The 14,456-nt window shown below is 39.4% G+C and overlaps 2 protein-coding genes across 2 annotated transcripts in view; one reads left to right on the top strand and one right to left on the bottom strand.

Annotated features, from left to right (window-relative positions):
* Positions 1-401: 401 nt before the first annotated feature.
* Positions 402-7,459, top strand: WISP3 (WNT1 inducible signaling pathway protein 3). The gene is made up of 5 exons (XM_010185006.1): positions 402-452; positions 3,636-3,912; positions 4,221-4,463; positions 6,616-6,809; positions 7,178-7,459. The coding sequence occupies exons 1-5, from the start codon at positions 402-404 to the stop codon at positions 7,457-7,459; spliced, it is 1,047 nt and encodes a 348-aa protein (XP_010183308.1).
* Positions 7,460-9,006: 1,547 nt separating this feature from the next.
* The window catches only part of TUBE1 (tubulin, epsilon 1), a gene marked incomplete at its 5' end in the record, with an annotated part of 6,657 nt that continues 1,207 nt past the window's right edge, over positions 9,007-14,456 (bottom strand). The window contains 4 exons of the mRNA XM_010185005.1: positions 9,007-9,267; positions 10,811-10,985; positions 11,885-12,025; positions 13,561-13,711. Coding sequence (XP_010183307.1) covers positions 9,109-9,267; positions 10,811-10,985; positions 11,885-12,025; positions 13,561-13,711 — 626 coding nt within the window. The remainder of the gene's footprint in view (positions 9,268-10,810; positions 10,986-11,884; positions 12,026-13,560; positions 13,712-14,456) is intronic.

Raw genomic sequence — 14,456 nt, 5'->3', positions numbered from 1 at the left:
CTGCCCTTCAGGTTTCAGAAATTCCTGTAATATGGACTTAGAAAAGTTAAAAATAACACTACATTTCCAGCAGCAAGATTTGAAGAATCAGATGTCACCCCACCCGACCTCAATTAAGTCAGGCAGAATTTGCTGAAGCAGCTGGATGGGATCAAGCAGGGTGTGAAAATCTGTGTTCTGGTGCCGGGCAGAGAAAAGAAGATCAGTTGGAAATTTCAGAGCGAAGCTGATTCTGTATGAAGTGGAGAATTTCAAGTGTGAATGTGTGTATGTGTTCGTGCATGTGCTGGGGAAAGTAGGGTTGGCAAGAGAGACAGAGGAGAGCTTTGTGTTCAGTGCTTCCTCTGACACAGCTCAGCCTGTTCCCTATCTCCCAGCTTCACTTCTGAGTGCCCAGGAACATGCGGTGGCTCCTCTTCCCCACCATCTTCATCATCCCTTGTACGCAACAGGTAAGTTCACTAAAAAGAAGAAAAAGATTTTTCCCTTCCTCACCCTGTCCTGGTTTAAAGTTTTTATTTGCTTAATGACAAAATAAATTTCAGAGAAGCAAATTACTCATGAGGAGCCATTCCCTACTCCCAAGTAAATTTCATTTGCAGTAAATTTTATTTACTGCATCAGTTCTGATGTTAATATTTGTTTCTCTCTAATCTGTACATTAATATGATTTAGTGGGGAAAAAAGTGTTAGAGAAGCCTAAATTGTCAGTGACCTTGCTTTTTTTTTTTTTAATATGAGCAGAAATGGTTTTCTGATGCAGTAAGAAAGCAAACATCTTGTCCATGCTCACATTCTAAATATATATTTATATGTATATACACAGTGATCTGACTCCAGGCTACTTTTACAAATACGAAAGTCACCTGGGCTGTGTTATACTCTGTCTCTTATGAGAAAATTTTAACTGCTAGCTTTTGCTTGAAGGTATTTGTGTCAAAGGCCATTTTCATTATTTATTTACCTAATTTTTAAAATCCACTTTATGTGCACATAGTGTATTTTTCCTTTAAAATCCAGATGAATGTCAAATGAAGAATTTTCAAATGCCTATCTCCCTCTGCTAACTTTCTGCATCTTTAAAGCCAGACTAAGATAACCGAACATTAGCAATAATACATTGCCTACCTTTGCTGTTTGCTTATTTATACCATACAGACCTTGTTCAATCTTTAAAACATAAGAAAACAAACAACAACACATGAAGGGTTCCTACACAATGGTCTCATTTTCTGATCTGCCCATAGGATCAGGAAAAGTATGCGGTGGGCTTGTGTGATGGGGATAGCTTTGGTATAGAAACTTTGAGATTAGAAAATATTTGACCTGTAAACTTTACAAGCTAACTTTAAATTTTCATTGTAACTTAATAGATTTTTGAAGATTTTTTTTCAGACAAACCAAGCTTCTCAGTAATTCTCCAGTTAAAATTGTCAGATATTTGCCTGATGCTGTTTTTCTTACTGGGAAACTTTGTAGTCTCACACCTTTCAGTTGACAACTTTCCCTAATAAAAAAGGAAAGAAAAATCACTTGCTTAGGTAGAATTCTGTAGTTTTAAAGCACATCTTAATCTGTAATACAAATTAAACATAGTAGTCGAAGCACACAGATTATTTCCTGCTACACATACCCATTTTGAAACGCGATATCTGATGTAAGCCACATAACCTTGTATAGCTGGCACATGGCCAAGTTCCTAATAATGCTCTGCTTAAAAAAGAAAAAAAATCAGCAAGAAAGTGTTTCCTAAAGCAACCACACAGTCTCGAGCACTGCTAAATGTATAGGAACACCTATATGTCTTGTTTTCAGAACAGGCCTTTAAGAAGCTATACACTCCAATGCACAAGTTCATCAAATTAACATTATGGTTTATAGGAAAGGCTTAGCTGCCTATAAAAAGTATGCTTAAGTTAGTTGTTTCTGTATTACTGCTGCATTTAGGTAAAAAGTATTAGAAGAAATCCTTTATCAGCAAATGATTAACAAAACACATTTATGCAACTATCTTCTGCATGCTGCATGGAATACCACCTGACATATATAAATTTATTATATGGATTGCCTATGTGAATTAATATCTATCTTAAAAATAATTCAGCCAAAGGAACTTGAAAGCTACTACTTTGGAGCTTCATTAGTAGCTGTGGATTAAGATATTGTAAGTATAGTAGTAAATGACTGTGAAAAATGGAAATTAGTGGTAGAAAAAAGCCTTTTAAAAGGTCATTTACTGCTGCATGCAATTACGCCAGCTCAATTATGCTGCAAGAGCTTTCATGTGATATGACATATGAAATGCTGAATTTTGCAGCTGCTTCCAGTTTGAAAGCTGAACTGAAAGAAAACCCAGCTGAGCAAGCTCTTCCCCTGCTTTACCTTAGCGTCTCTGTCAGAGGTGGTTTCCGCACCACCTGTGGTTTGGAGGAACAGAATGAAACTGGTAGGTGGGCCAGAAAAAAATCTAGGATTTTTTTTTTCTGTAATCTAGATGGTGACACTGGCACTTGGTGAAGGGATGGATCTTGCCTTTCCCTCTAGATTTGTTGGGCAGCAGTAAGCCCCAAGCCTTATGCTGTACTAGTGGCCAAGTGCTGTGTGTGCCCTCGCTCAACTATGGGGCCAGTCATCTGCAATAAGTAACTACATCACAACCTGCATTTCTGCTGAAATCAGCAGCATGAAAAGATTTAATTCTAAGATCTAAACTGTTACATTTTCGATGTAGTTCTTCGAAAAGGCAGATAGAAGAGAGCTATATCAAATGGATCCTTTCACACTCTGTGCTGGCTTAATCTTCCTCTGTGCCTCAGAAAAATAAATCCCTCAAAAATTACTTAGGACTTGTTTTTCTTTAAATAAGAAAAGAAAAAAAAAGAAAAAGAAGACACAAATTCTGAGACAGGATGTGGAAACCTGTAAATTCTGGCTAGATTTTGACCTCCTCCCGCTGATACAAACCTCTTTTAGAGATAAGTCTTTACCCTGTAAGCCTTGGATTCAATGAGCACTTATGCAAATAGATACACTCTTACAAAATGACCTCTTAGGCTCAGTGCAGCTACTAGCCTCCCTTATTAGGATTCCAATTTCTGAGTCTAACACAAGAGAATTTGTAAACATGTTTTTTCCAAAACAGCTACTCAGGTTTTGGAGCAATAGTAACACTCAGTAGAGGTTTACTATTTTAAAAGGCTTTTGCCATCAGAAGTGGCACACAGGGCAGTGGCTGGCTATCAGACAGTGGCAGAAATAAAAAGCTAATTAATTTGATAGGAGCTTTTTGGGAAGAAATATTTTAAATAAATCTATCATCTACTTTAAAACACTTTATCCTAGCTCTACTACACATCTTGTTCTATTGAGGGCAAAGAAAAGACAGATGAATTGTTTCATACAAGTAGTAGGGCAGGCTCACTGGTGGGACGACACCTCAGGGCATGATAGTGACTGATGAAATTGGTCCTGGCTCACACCTGACCTTCACAGCCTTTCACTTTTGGGATCCTGTGAGATGAGAAACATTAAATGTCTTCATGCAACGTCACATGGTTTTCTGTTGCAACCTCATTTTATGCTATCCCAGCTACACATAATGCTTTTGGCTCTCAAAACACCCCACTGTGTGTAAGTTTGTCCACAGCCCACCAGTGAAGTCTGGAGAAAAACCTTCAGAAAGCGGTGAAGGCCACCAGCGCAAGGAGGTTTGTCACTGGCCGTGCAGATGCCCGCCTGTGCCTACCTGTACACCCGGGGTGAGCTTGGTGAAGGACGGCTGCGGCTGCTGTAAGGTCTGTGCCAAGCAGTCAGGAGAGACCTGCAATGAGGCAGACATCTGCGATCCCCACAAAGGCCTCTACTGTGACTACTCGGAGGACGAGCCTAGGTATGAGACAGGCGTGTGTGCATGTAAGTTGTTCTTTCACGTTCACTTCTTGAGATCCAGGAGGGTGGGACCACACAGGTGAATGCCTTTGGAGGAAAACTCTGCTTGCTCGTGCTGCACAGCTCTGTGTTAGGCAATTTATCCTAATTTAGTCCTCCCACTGCTCAGAGAATCTGAGAGTAGGGCTGGGACTGTCTTTAAACTTACTTGCTTTAGTGAAACCAGTTCATTGTGCACAAGCCTGTTATTTGCAGACATGTTGATGACTGATTTAAAGTAAGGCAGCTGTAGTTATCTTCCTGTGTTAGTAACTGTTGTTTACCATTTGCAGATCTGGTAGCTGTAGGATGTGAGCTCAATGGAGTTTATTATCTTAACGGGCAGACCTTCCAACCTAACCCGCTTTATAAGTGCCTGTGTATCAGTGGTGCGATTGGATGTACGCCTGCATTCACACCAAGATTAGCAGCGAGTCCCTGCACCAGGGTGACAGGCAGGAAGAAGCCCGGACAATCCGCCTGTGGCCCGGGACAGCACAAGCAGCTTCAATCGACGAACTACAGGCGGATGTCAGGTGTGCCTGGCTACACCGGTAAACTTTTCTGAGCACAAGCCTTGCTTCACTCAGCGCCGCTGGCTCCAGCAGCCAGCGCATTGGCAATTTCTCAGTTTCTGCTCAAGGCCATTGCCAGGGTGACCGGTCTGTCCCAATTACCCCCCTTACTCTTAGATCACAGACTCTTTTCTCTAAACCTGATGAACAGGAAAACCAGAAAGCCTTTTGGCTTCTGTCACCAGGGGATCGGCCAAAGCTACCGCTTCAGCCCATCTTTCTGCAGAGGTTTACTACTCATCCGATCAGATCAATTAGGGTTGCTGGTGGACAGCCATTTCGCAGCCTGGAAGCTGTCTCACTTTCTCCTGCTTTGTGGTGGTAAGGAGTCTTAGTTTGCACTAGCATACATTAACAAGTTGTGGCCCTCTTCTTTCAACAGAAAGCAGAAAATATAAAGACTGCCTTGCAGCTGTAATCAACTCGCAAAATTTCAGGTCACTGCAAGGACAACCATCCTGCCAATTTTTTCTCTATTCAGAGTCTGAAGAAAATCATACAACAGTTACTCATGACAGAGTCAGTCGATGTTCCCTTTAACCGCATCCTTGCTCTGCTGCTAACCCTGCAGTTCTCTTTTCCACTCTAAGGAAGCCCCATTGCCACACGCAGCTCTCCTGGCCCTTCCCTGGCCACAGCTGCTGGCACCTGTGTTGCCTCCTTCCCTATACATGTGCAAGCTTCTGTGGTGAAACTCATCTTCATTACAACTAATGCAGGTAACAGAAGGCTGAGCCATTTATTTGGTGACAACTTGAATTATGGGAAAATTATGGCCTGAATCATCATCATCATGGATTAATAAAATAAAACTAAAAAGATTGCAAAGCTTATCAGAAAACCTTCATAAAGGACTGCTGAAGGATGCTACCGTTCAAGTTATACAAACTCAATTGTTCCTTCTCCCAGACACAGCTGATGGAGGGCAGCTGAGTAGGACAGAGCTCCCAGACAGAGCAGAGGCCTGGCTATTCCAGGTACATTCCCTGAGCTACCATCCATCTAGCTAGATGAAGACAGCAAAACTGAAGTTCCTCTGAGTCAAAGAGGGTGTTTGAAAACAGCAGACAATGTAGAAAATGAGGAACTGCAAATGTGCAAACCCCCAGAAGAACCTTATCTTCCTCTGAAGAAAAGCACCTGGAAATTTTGAGTGTGTGACCTCCCTTCTTGCCTTTCCCAGTGCAGAAGTATCACATCAACTCAGGCATGAATTTCATGAATGGCTCAAAGGACCAATACCTGTTTTGAAACCTTTTTTCTGCTGTGGATAACAAGTCCTACGTTTCATTTCACTGCTTTTGCATTGTTTTCTGGCTTTCCTTGTCAATTCCATTTACTGAATTTAGATACATAGGGATATAGGTAGGTCATACTTTAAAAATACTAAGTATAAACAACCATTTAGTTTCCCTTTATTTGTTGCAAATCTGTGACAGGCTTTTAATCTGCTTGCTGTAATGAGATCTTTAAATTGCTTTCTACTTTCAAGTATCCTTGCAATTCTGCCCATGTTCTTACCTATAAATGCACAGATTCCACATAGGGTTTTTGCAGTTTCATCAGCAACTTCTACACTGTAATTTTGGGTTTGGCTTCCTTTTCGTGTACTCCACCCAATCTAGCCCGAATCCATCAGAACATAGGCTTTTTGCCGATACCTAGAAGTGATTGGAGAATTTTATTCCTCAATACAAAACCCAAAGTCTTCACAGTATCCACAAAGAAACCAGTATTAATGCTTTCAGCACCCCTTTTCCAGCTATGCTTGGCCTTAAATAATTTTCAATGTCTCTTCCATTCTGGACATTTCATAATAATTCCACAAGTAACTCTCTCTGTGTAACATTTCCATCACATTAAACTGGAGGATGATACAACATGTGCAACTTCAGAGTCCTTGCAATGATCTGAGTACCCAGTGCCACTAAAGCTCAGCCCTAAGACTTTTCTATAACTTTACCTCACTGCCTCATTATGCCCTAAAAAGGCCTCATTTTTAGATTTAACTACAAAAGCACCTTCATGAGCAGAAAGAAAACATTTAACCTTTTATCTTTAATTAACCATTTTGGGGCTGTTCTGCTGTGTATATAATGCATTGCTGTCTTAGCTTACAGAAGCTTACCGCTAGTTTTGAAGAAAAAGTGCCTGGTACAGGCAACTCGCTGGACTCCCTGCTCCAGGACCTGTGGCATTGGCATATCCAGCAGAGTGACCAATGACAACAGAAAATGTGAAATGAAAAAAGAAAGGAGACTGTGCTTCATCCAGCCTTGTCTGACCAACGTGCTGAAGACAGTAAAGGTATTTTTCTAACATGACATGACTTCCTAATAGAAAAGAAAAATAGTGGAAGCGATGGAAAAATGGATGTATTAGCAACTAGTCATATGAAATGAGGGTTTTAAAATAACTCTGTTTTCTACCTTCGGTCTTCAGGTTTCAATAGTAAACTACATATGTTTAATTTCAAACAAAACAATGTAAGTGCTGCTAGTGCTGTCCTGGTGCTCAGTCACTCAAAATATTTTCTATTTGTTGGCTCATAAAGAAAACTAAAAGACAGCTTTCAGGAGGAGTAATTTTCAAGACATTTCTATCTAAATGTTGCAGTTCTTACATGTTCTTTTAATGTGTAAAAACTCAAGCTTTTATTTGTTTTTATATTAAAGATTCCAAAAGGAAAAACATGTCAACCAACATTCCAGCTTCCTACAGCAGAAAAACTTCTTTTTTCCGGATGCTCAACAACCCAAAGCTACAGACTGACTTTCTGTGGGGTGTGCTTGGACAAGAGGTGTTGCATACCGAATAAGTCCAAAATGATCACTGTACAGTTTGAGTGTCCCAGTGAAGGCTTCTTTAAGTGGAAGATGATGTGGATAACATCGTGCGTGTGTCAGAGGATTTGTACTGCTCCAGGAGATATATTCTCTGAACTCAAAGTCTTATGACAAGTTACCCCATTGACTGTAGCATACTGTGAGTGCAACAGCACATTCACATTCCAAAAAGCTAGTGTAACCCCCTGCCACAGCATTGTTTATAGAGAAACTACGTATGTGAATATTCATTTTTTAAATAGCATATGGAAAACACAAGAGTGTGGGGTTTTTTACACTTTGTTGTTTTTATAAGGAAATACATTGTTGAGAAGTGCACACATAACACTAGTATTGTAAAAACAAGAACTTCTGGCAATTACAAAAGGCACAGCAAGATGGCTTCATACCCCACTGTAACAAGTTGTTGTCCACAAAGACAAATACATGTGAATTCATAGATGCTTTAACCTATTATGAGAAGAAATATACCCTGTAATATTTCAACTATCATTCTTGATTCTCAAAACAACACTTTCTACTGTGTATTTGTAAAACTCAATGCTGTTTCAAACAGAAATCAATTTTAAGCTCTGATTGCTTTTTACAGCAGATAATTTTTCTCCAGTGTTGTGAATAGAAACAATGCACTTGTAGAGGAACAAGTGGACTGCAAAATTTCAAGGAAATTACTATTTTTAGAATATTTTCTTAAAAAAAAACACTCTCAACCAATGTTATCACAATGCTTTATTGAATACTTCTGTACTTTGAAAATTGTGCTTACTTATACACCCACTCCAACTCTGCTAGGACTTCAGGCTTTATGAAATTCTTGTACTGATCTGCTCCGATTTGTTACAGTTCACTAGTCTTGCTGCTCCAAGACAGCCAAGGCTGGCAAGCAACTGGAAACAGCTGTACATTCAATTCTGTAAAAGTTCTTACTGTAATATAAAAACCTACTTACTCTGGTAATTATAAATATTGAAACATCTATTTTACTTGCATTCTCTGAAGCATACAAACTCTGTTCTCCAAACAGTCGTCATAACTTCATTGTAAGTGCATGTTTCGCTCACAGGTATATTGCATTATATCATTATCAAGTGCAACTCAGCATTAATGAATATAAGTTATTAAAATAATAATTAGTACTCTAAGTATAATACTGGAAACAATGTACTTTGTTGAATTTTCTGGTATTCCTATTTTGATATCAACTCAGAATGCTCTAATACAGTTAAGTACAACATAGAAGCAAAACTATTAAAGCTATGACCATAGCTTAGAGCATTCTGAAATAACTATCCTGCAAAGTATAAGCAAGGAGTTTGCTTAGAGACTTGCTTCCATCTCTGAAAAGACTATGTGGCCTTCTCTTCACAGTCGCTTGTTAAAAAAACTACCTAGAAACAGTGATCCTTCTTTGAAGCAAGGCCTGCCTTTAGTTTGCTGTAAGCCGAAAGTCTGAGAAAAGAACTACATTTTTGGCTGCTACCTCTCTCTTTCTCGTCTTTACAGCATATGGTATGTCAATTTACAGTCAGGAAGACTGCTCTTACTGATGTCTGCCATAATTAGGTGCCTTCAACTCCTTCTTACAGGCCAGGCCTGTCACTTAACATGACACCTCTCAGAGCTGAGGAAGCCACTGTCCTAGACTCATTTTGCAATGTCAATAGCAAGGCACGCTGCACTTCGTTCCAGTTCACCAAACCGCTTGGCTGCTTGGTGGAATTTTCTTTTCTTTAAAAAAAAAATAAAAATCAGTTCTTCCTTTAAAGTGCTATTTTCAGTCTTGAGGGATCTGTTCTAGGACCACCTTTTGTAGCATCCAGTTCATTGTACTCTTCTATTAGGTCAGATAATGATGACACTGCTTCAGAAAAACAGCTTTCCTCCATCCCATCTATATGCAGATAATGATGAAGGTGAGCCTATGAGAATAAAAAGTTCAGCGTTATCCTTTTTCTTGGCACTAATTCCTTTGGCTCAATAAGTATCATTTAGCCTGCACCAAAGTGCAAGCACTGTAGAAAGTGGATTTAAAGACATGCATCATGACTTCACTTGCCAAAATACTTGGTAACTTTGGTAGCAATCCCCTATGGAATCACAGGCAATACTACCAATTTCTTAGACTGCCATCTTTTTATATTTTGTCTTCTTGGGTACACCTGACCAAACTATGCATTGGGTTTACATGGCAAGTTTGGAGGCGGGTGGGAAGAGGTTTTTGCAAGAAGACACCAGGAGCTGCCCCTATGTTGGACAGAGCCAAGACCAGACAGCTCCAAGACAGATCTGCTGCTGGCCAAAGCTGAGTCCATCAGCAATGTTGGTAGCACCTCTGTGATAACATATTTAAGGAGTAAAAAAACTCTGTGAAACAGCTGTAAGAGAGGAGTGAGAAAGATGCAGGAGAAATAGCCCTACAGACACCAAGGTCACTAAAGATCTAGGGGGATGAAGTGCTCCAGGTGCTGGAGCAGATTCCCCTGCAGCCTGTGGAGAAGACCATAGTGAATAAGGTTGTCCCCCAGACTGCAGGAGAAGACCACAGTGGAGCAGATATCCACCTGCAGCTCATAGAAGACCCCAAGCTGCAGTAGGTGGATGTGCCCTGAAGGAAGCTGTGGCCCATAGGGAATCCATGCAGAAGGAAGCTCCTTGCAGGAACTGCAGCCCATGAAAAGGAATACATGAAGGAGCAGGTTTTCTGGCAGGACCTGTGACCTGGAGCAGTCTCCTCCTGAATGACCATACCTCATGGGAAGGATCAATGTTGGAGCAGTTTGTAAACAACTGAATGGAGGAACTGCATGCTGGAGCAGGGGAAGAGTGTAAGAAGGAAGAAACAGCACACAAAATGTTATGGACTGATCACAATCCTCATTCCCCATCCTCCACTGCTCAGGGAAGGGAGGAGGTAGAAGAGTTAGGAGTGTAACTGGACCTGCAAAGAAGCATGTGGGGTGGGATGAAGATGGTTTTAATTGTGGTTTTATTTCTTGCTATTCTAGTCCTTTGTTAAGTGGCAATTAACTAAACTAATATTCCCCAAGTCAGGCCCGTTTTGTGCATGATGGTGGTTATTAGTGAGCGATCTCCTGTCCTTATCTTGAACCATGAGCTTTTCATCATATGTTCTCCTCCATCCCACTGAAGAGGGAGGGTGAGAGAACAGCTTGATGGGCACCCAGCAACCAGCCAAGGTCAACTCACCGCAAACTGGTAGGCAGATCTGTTAGATACTGCCTCATTGCTGAAGAAAGCAAGTATGTTCCCTGGTAGGTACAGGTTAAATAAGGGGTTTACCCCAAGAAGCAGCTGTTGGAATGATTCTTTGATAGGTAACAGGTAAAAACCTTGGGCCGTTACTTTTAAGCAGTCCCTTTGTGATATTCAGGCTTGCTTCCCAATAATGCAAGATGGTATTGATTGGTGACTATGGATGTTATAATGATGACAGAGTTGTACCTTTTTCTTGTAAAGCTTCATAAATCTGTTTCTGAGTTTAATAAAAGTTGGTTTCACACAGGTGTTGTTTGCTAAAGCCAGAAGGGAATGGGAATGGCCCACTGGAGGTACTGAACACAAACCAGTTTTCCAGCCCTCTTGATTCCAGGAGACAAAATGCAGGGAAGGCTTCAACCTGTGACACAAAAATTTAGTTACCTAGGGAAAGTGAAGAACAGAAGCCTAAATTTCCTTCGCTAACAAACAATTTGAAAAGCTTAACATTAGAGCTTTCAGGACCAAGACAGACAGATATAGCTAGCATTTTGAGTAAGACATTTTATACTTCCGACTAAAACAGTGTGTCTATTTAAAATTTAAACAGCAAACACCGATTTTATTTTCTTAATTTAATATACTGGGATTTGAAGAGTAAAGTTACAAGCACCTATTTCTATAAAAGGGACTGCAAGCACTCAGATTTAGGAGGGTGGCAGATTAATGCCATGCAGGGACAATCAGTGTACCTACAGTTTAGAAGTAAAATGCTTTTGATTCTCAGAAATTTTCCCCATATGCCCCTGTCTGCCTGTAAAATCCATCCTGTATGTGAAGTTAGCCCACCTTTCCTGTTGTAACTAAGTAGATGAACAGTATAAAAGGTAGAAAACAGTGCTAACACTACAGAGTTCTTAACATAGTGATGATTGCCTATCTACACATAAATAACCATGAAAGAGAGGGGACTCTTGCTCAGAAAAAAGCAAACTTCTACTACAGAACCCATTCCTCCAACATCCCCTATAGGCAGGAGACCTCTGGAAGGTTGAGCTTTGCTTTCTTTTGTATTTTTGAGAATGGGAGGAGCAGCACAAGCACATCCAGTTTGCTCCCTTTATTTGGAAACCCAAGAATGCTGTGACTTATTCTAACTCGTTAAGTAAATTATTTTCTTCCCTCCTGAAATGAAGAAAAGTATTTCTGAATAAAATGATTTGGTATTGAAATTCTTCAGATGAAAAGTGAGAGTATTCTGGAAAACTGACAACAGTTTCAATAACAAATACCATGACTACTTGGTGTGGAATTACAAACCTTTCAATATTTCTGCGAAGGTCTGAAACCTGCACATTTCCTCGAACGAGGAGTGCGCAGGCAAGGTAGAGGCTATGCTTTGGATCTGCTTGAATTAGTTGATGATCTCTACTAAAAGCATCTGAAAACATCTGATCCAACCTAAGTACAAAGAAAACAGAGTTATCTACTTTTATTAAAGCAGGGTAAAAAAGTTCTTCAGAATGCCCACCCTCCAGGGTTTAAAAGTTTATACATTTCTGGAAATAAAGACACATTTAACCTAGGACCATGAATGCCACGAAAAAGATTAAACCTTTATATGTACCCATGTTGGCATTAGAAGTTCTTAAAAACAGACCAGATCCATTTTCCCCTCTCTACTCCCTCGTGTTACCATGAGGGTTGTACTGCTATTGAGTCTGAAGTCATAGAAGTCGACAGACTAAGAGACCTTTATTAAGGCAGTTTTAGTTCAACGGTCACAATGTATTAAAATACGTAAAAGAATTTAAACACATGAGGTTTTGGTTATATGACAATTTCAATGGACAATCTCACTGCTCATGAATGACCTGACAAGGAATACCAACATGTTGCTAAGCCTTACCGAACTGATGATATCTGTTTCATTTTACTATTTTAAAAGATCAATGAATTGTATAATTGTATTAATTTTGAATGACAACTTAGGAAAATATACACTATACTTATTATAATTTTATCATGTATAACTACTTTAAAAGATGACACAGCAGATCATGTTCTTCCTCTCTTCACCTCCTCAAAAAAGTTCCACTGTACTGTGGGATATCAAAGACAGTGTCTTGAGGAGGTCTCTATAAACCCATAACATCTAAGCTATTCTTTCAATTTGTTCCAAACTCTGCATTTATCATCTCTAATTATTTTTTTAATGTCGTCTCTGCTACAGTCTGCCTATTAAAAAAATAACTAAAGGAGACAAAAATACTGTTTCCACCACATTCTGAAACACGATTGACTGAGTATCTTCCCATAGTCTGTCACCTTTCCTCCAGCATTGTATTGTTTCAAGAGATCCAACTGATTGTCACCACTTGCTATCACAGAAAAGGGGTGACCCTGCCCTCCTCTCCACTTCACATGCTTTCATCACTTACTCTTAGCAGCCTCTATCACTATTTAGAGCTTTTGCTGACTGAACTGAAATCTATTTTAACTGGTTATTTCCCTGCCATGTCAATAGGATAAATAATCTCACAAAATTTGACAAACACCAGTTTGTTACAATAAGCTGTTAAATAGGCTCACTGCATCTCCAGATCACAGTAAGATGCCATTACTTACCAAGAAGTCCAATTTAATTCCCTGTCTTTACAGTATTTTGTGAGTCAACTGCAAACTGTTACTCAAAAGAACCTGTGGTGTGGGTTCTATCTATCTATCATCCAAGTAATACACGTTCCCAACAGAAACATTTCCCAGTAGAGATAACAAAAATACATTTCAGCTTTACTTGCTTAACCATTACAGAGACAAGGGACAAAGGATGTTCTCAGAATCAGCAGGATGAATTTGAAAATGTGTAGACTTAAAACTCCTAAAACTTCTAGCTCTTAGTTTTGTTATAGAATGGGGTTTTTTTAAAATTAAAACTATGGAAGAATCAGAAATTAAACTTTAAATATAAAGCCCCTATAATAATTTGTTCTTACCTTCTAGATGGTACATTAACATCAGCCAATGTATACAGAGGAGTCAAGCTTGAAACCAAGTAATGAAGTCGAGGAAATGGAACCAAATTCATGCTGATTTCATTAAGATCCATGTTAAGGGAACCTTCAAACCTAGCAGAGCTGAGAAATTAACAAACTATTGTAAACTAAGTAAATTTTTTTTTTTAGGGTAAACATTCATTAAATCTGTTTTGCAATTGCTCCTTACAATAAAAGAGTAAAACAACATAGTATTCATGAAACCATTCATGTATAATCACTGAGCTTTCACATTCGGCAGTGACAGTGCTGTATCTTATTTCCTTACGCTTCTCATTATTGAACAATTAATCATCAAGAATGATACCTTAAGTTTCCCAGTTGTAGTCTTTAGCACTGTTTTTTAGTATGTGGACATAGCTGCTGAATACAAGTTTTCATAAATAGGCTATAATACAACATCCATGATTTAGCATTCCTGACAAGCTGTTTAAAAGAAAAGTCAGCCAATACTCCAGAAGTGTATTTCACCAGGAGCTTCTTACAGCAATAGACAGTTCAGGAGCAACAATGGTCTGATGTTATTTATAAAATACAACTGGCCTAGAAAGGCAAACCTTTTTGGGCTTCATTAAGCGTTAACAGAAGACAATATCCTTCTGTCTATAAACCTTTTCTTCAGTTCTAAGACTCATGGCTACAGCAACACCACTGCAATCCAAATACTTCCAAACACTTTAACATTTAGTAACTAATTCTTAAAAAGTGAAGACTCGTATCAAATGGAAAACAACTAATATTCTTTGAGCTGATGCAGGCCTGCATATCTGCAGCACACACCTGCTCTAGCAATACTACTTCTACAGAGGAAAAACCCATTACTTTACCTTGTCAGG

The sequence above is a fragment of the Mesitornis unicolor genome, unplaced genomic scaffold (genome assembly GCF_000695765.1).
Source record: "Mesitornis unicolor isolate BGI_N332 unplaced genomic scaffold, ASM69576v1 scaffold1885, whole genome shotgun sequence".
NCBI lineage: Eukaryota > Metazoa > Chordata > Aves > Mesitornithiformes > Mesitornithidae > Mesitornis > Mesitornis unicolor.
The sequence above is the reverse complement of the archived record's forward strand: the minus strand, read 5'-3'. Positions and strand labels throughout refer to the sequence as shown.